General features: G+C 40.2%; 1 protein-coding gene across 1 annotated transcript; it reads left to right on the top strand.

The window, feature by feature from the left end:
- Positions 1–705: 705 nt before the first annotated feature.
- Positions 706–4047, top strand: LOC134031026 (uncharacterized). The gene is made up of 8 exons (XM_062474497.1): positions 706–770; positions 1010–1113; positions 1783–2457; positions 2600–2645; positions 3000–3091; positions 3206–3316; positions 3404–3671; positions 3804–4047. Exons 3-8 carry the CDS (start codon positions 2246–2248, stop codon positions 4017–4019), a joined length of 945 nt encoding a protein of 314 aa, XP_062330481.1. The 5' UTR covers positions 706–770; positions 1010–1113; positions 1783–2245; the 3' UTR covers positions 4020–4047.
- Positions 4048–4279: the final 232 nt, after the last annotated feature.

Genomic DNA, 4279 nt, shown 5'->3' with positions numbered 1-4279 from the left:
TAAAAAAAGAGTGCTTACTATAAGGATTTGTTTCTTTGTACACCACACTGGCACCTATGTAGGGTGGAGATAGCCCCTTTGTTGGTCAGCCCCTGAAAATATGCACACTGTGCTTTTGAACAAGAGGTTCCAAACCAGGAATAAGTTAAGTGCACCCCACTCACCCCACACAAAGAGGGGATTTGGACCAACAGGGTTATCTCTATGGAGAGAAATATGTCTCAATAGTATTCGTAAATGCAAGTACCATGATCCACAAATGTTTCACGATTTACAAATGTGTTTTGCGATTCACAAAAACAAAATTCTAACTCGTGATTTGTAAGTTGGCATTTACATAAATGTGCTATGATTTGTACACATAGATGTCCATTCGTAAATATATCGTTTGTAATTTCTTAAAATACTTAACATTTTGTGTGTGCATTTCTCATGGTCTGTCATTTGTAAATCTACAATTCGCGTGTGAAGTGTTGAATCTGCATTTGTGGATCGCCCAATACACGCGTGCAAATCCTTCTTCCTATGACGTAATTTTGAGACAATCTTTTCGGTCTTTTGCGATCCACACACAAATGGCTTTCTGATTCACAAATGTAAGCCTCCCCCCCTTTTCGAGAGTGCCATCCTATCCGGTAGGTGGCAGTGTTGTCCTCTGCCTTGATGGTTGTACGCCAGCGCGTTAAAGGATTTTGCCGCCTTTAGGGCGCTATCAGATTCTTAAAGCTATGGCTGGACAAGGATCGACTCATGATGGTGTGCCTTCGACAGTAAGTAAAAATCGCTTGAAAATGCCTTACTCGCTTAACAGCGAGATAGTAAGCCAGCTAGCTAGCTAATAAAATGTGTAACTTTGCTAAGAGAAGTGATTGTAATTGCTGTATTTGTGAGTGATTGTAATTACATTACCTTACTACTTTGGTTCTTGTTAATTAGCTAACTAGCTACTGTTAGCTGTACCAAACATTAACAATGGAGCTAGCTAACTACTGTAATTAGCTTTCGACAGTGAAATGATAGGCGGCAGTGTTGTTCGATCAGCCAGTGAGCAAGTTACACCTGCGCTGCTACGCTGCTGACATGGAAGCTGACAGAAGTCAACAAACGGAATGGGTATGTGCTATGCAATATCAGTAAAAGCGATGTGCAGACTAGTCTCTGTGACTAACAGGTCTGTGTACTTTGCAGCCAACGGATTTTCGTTTAGAATTTCTTAAAGAAGATATGCAGCAGCAACGAAAGAAAGTAACATCGATCTGTACACATCTTGTATTGCTGCACACCAAATTACAGCTTACTTTGATATTTGAGTATGTAAATACGCTCTCAAACCGTATGTGTAGCATCTGCCTTCAGCAACGTCAAACTGACATTTCTCCATTGAAAGTGGTTGGGTGGACGATAATGGGACCCCCTGGCTAACTGCTAAAATCAGGAAAGTAACATTTCTAGGCATATCCTGATTGGATTTCAAAACCGGAATGTTATAATATAGGTGTGTATCTATATATTAAAAGTACAATGCTGTGACAACAACGTTTTTAATTTGTATTATAGAGCCAGTGTCACAATGTCATAAGCACCAGTTTAACTGTAGCTCATGTATCCTGATGGATGAACTGAGTACTTTTCTGCCGTGGACTCTCTTCTATAGAATTTAAATGATTTTTGCACTTTGCATGCTGCTGCCCTTTAGTGAATGTTAATTTTGGTTGAAAAGATTGACCTCGGTTTAAAAGCCTGACTTCTCACCAGACGTTTCCTGTTCTATTCGCTTTTTAGGAAATTTTAAGACAACACGTTCTGGATAGACTGCACAGCAGAGTGACACATGCACTCCAGCAAACACCACTTGATACAGACTATCTGGAATTTGTATGTAGACAGGAAATGGTTTTCCTCAACGTTATGGCACACCATATTCCGGTGTCCCAGGAAGTTACAGAGAGGTTAATGGAGTTATGCAATGCACTTCAAAATCAGAGAGAACATCAGCAACGTCCTCCCACACCAGTCCAACTTGACATGCAAAGTGGATGTGGACGACCAAAGATAACAATATGTGTTGAATATCTAAGGCATCTACTGGAACTTGGACTGCCAGTGGTGACAATTGCAAGTTTAGTTGGGATTTCTCGTGCTACAATGTACAGAAGAATGGCTGACGACAACCTCTCTGTCAGAGGAATGTACAGTGCCTTGGCCGATGCAGAAGTAGATGAACGTGTCTCTGAAATAAGAGAGGATGCCGCATGCAGGGTACAGATTAGTGAAGGGTGCTCTGAAGGCACAAGGACATCGACTCCAGTGGCTTCGTGTGAAAGCATCAATGCATCGTGTAGACAGCGTTGGGATACTGTCAAGAATGACCCAACTGGGATGTGTTATCAGACGAACATACTCCGTGCCATGCCCCAAGTACCTTGTGCATATAGACACCAATCACAAACTCATCAGGTAACCTGTGTTCTTGTGCTTAATAAGGTGGACTAATTTATGCATGTTTGACAGATGTTTGATAACGAACATACAAAACTGAAAATAGCACCCGAGATGTAGTCACCTTTTTTTAAGGATTGTTCTTTTCACTGTCCATCAGGTACAACATAGTTATTTTCGGTGGAATTGATGGCTTTTCACGTAAGGTGAGAGTAACCTTCAATTTCACATAATGAGCAGCTCAATGTTAAGATAATCATTGGACTAACAACATACACTGCTTCAGCTCAGATAAAAGTTTTATTACCACAAGATATTAATATCAACCAAGATTGAGTAAAACATTTCCTCTGCAATTTTGTCTGTTTACATTTGAGAGATCTTGTCAAAATTGGTGTCATTGAAGATTTCAGTTATACTTGTACTATACATGTTCTATTCATCAGTTTCACCATGTAAGGGTATGCAAGAGAGTTGTGACACTCCACCATTATTTGGGTTGAACTAAAAAAATTTGTATTCGCAATGATAGTACGTACAATAATTGTGTATGTCTACAGATTATGTACCTGAGGGCTGCAAACAATAATCGGTCCGACACCACCTTAGCCTTCTTCAGCCAGGCTGTTCAGGATTTTGGATATCCACTCAGGTAAATTTGTAACTCAGGTCAGGTGCTGTGTTAATGATTTGTTACCCAAAAAAAGCCTGTCGTCTTGTTTCAAAGGTCCACTGCCATTATTTGTGTTTTGGTCAATGTCTTTAGAGTGCGAGCAGATCAAGGGGGAGAGAATTTTGGTGTTGCCCGTTTGATGTTTACCGTGCGTGGACCAGACAGTGGCAGCTTTATAGCTGGAAAAAGTGTCCATAACCAAAGGTATACCTTGTCCTAGTTTTTAAATATTTAATGAAGAAGACAGAACTACTTAATGTGGCTAGCAGATATATATTTTGTTTTCAACAGAATCGAGAGACTTTGGCGTGACATTTGGATGGGAGTCACCAATGTGTTTTACCACATTTTCCACATGCTGGAGGAAGAGGGCCTCCTCGAGCTAAGCAATGCCACGCATTTCTTTTGCCTTCACTATGTTTTTCTGCCACGTCTTGAAGTAAACCTAGATGTGTTTCGAGAAGGATGGGACAATCACCCTCTAAGAACGGAGCAGAACCTCACACCAAACCAGTTGTGGGAGGTTGGTCAGATGCAACATCCCATTCCAAATCCAGAGGTATCATTGAACATAAATTATTTTCGCTTATATTCCTTTCTCTTTATATGTAAATAGATACTGCAATACACAATGGTTTACTATAGAAAAAAAACTGTCCCTTTCTACATGTTTTTTCTTCCAACTCTTAAGGAGATGAACATCCCTCAGATTGATTGGGAGGAAAGTGGGGAGATCCCAGACCCACATCTTGGAGTGAATGTTCCTCAGCTGGGGAGCCCACTCACTCCTGAGCAACTGGCTGCATTACAGCACCACATTCATCCTCTGCAGCCTTCAGAATCCAATGGTATTGACATATATATGACAACCGTGCAGTATGTTGAAGGTTTGCAGCAGGAACGTTAAGATGCTACTTTCATGTGAAAAATAGAAATCCTCAAAACAAATTTAATCAAATATTTTCTTTCAAGTTTTCAACACAAAAACAGAACACGTAACCCAAGTTCAGAAATCCTCACAAATGATTTTTTTTTGGTCAGAAATGTAATCCACAGTACCTTGATTTCTTTCTGTATTGAGGTGTGTTGAAAAGTATAACGTAGGGTGGTTGGTCAAAAAATAAATACTCCAAAATAGAACAACTGACCATCACTTACTCATCATTG

The sequence above is a fragment of the Osmerus eperlanus genome, chromosome 12 (assembly GCF_963692335.1).
Source record: "Osmerus eperlanus chromosome 12, fOsmEpe2.1, whole genome shotgun sequence".
NCBI classification, from domain to species: Eukaryota; Metazoa; Chordata; class Actinopteri; order Osmeriformes; family Osmeridae; genus Osmerus; species Osmerus eperlanus.
The sequence above is the reverse complement of the archived record's forward strand: the minus strand, read 5'-3'. Positions and strand labels throughout refer to the sequence as shown.

Coding starts and splice junctions, on each gene's coding strand:
- LOC134031026 (XM_062474497.1), top strand. CDS start 2,246: ATGCCGCATGCAGGGTACAGATTAGTGAAGGGTGCTCTGAAGGCACAA. Junction 2,458..2,599: donor ACCAATCACAAACTCATCAG/GTAACCTGTGTT, acceptor ACTGTCCATCAG/GTACAACATAGTTATTTTCG. Junction 3,317..3,403: donor AAAAGTGTCCATAACCAAAG/GTATACCTTGTC, acceptor TGTTTTCAACAG/AATCGAGAGACTTTGGCGTG.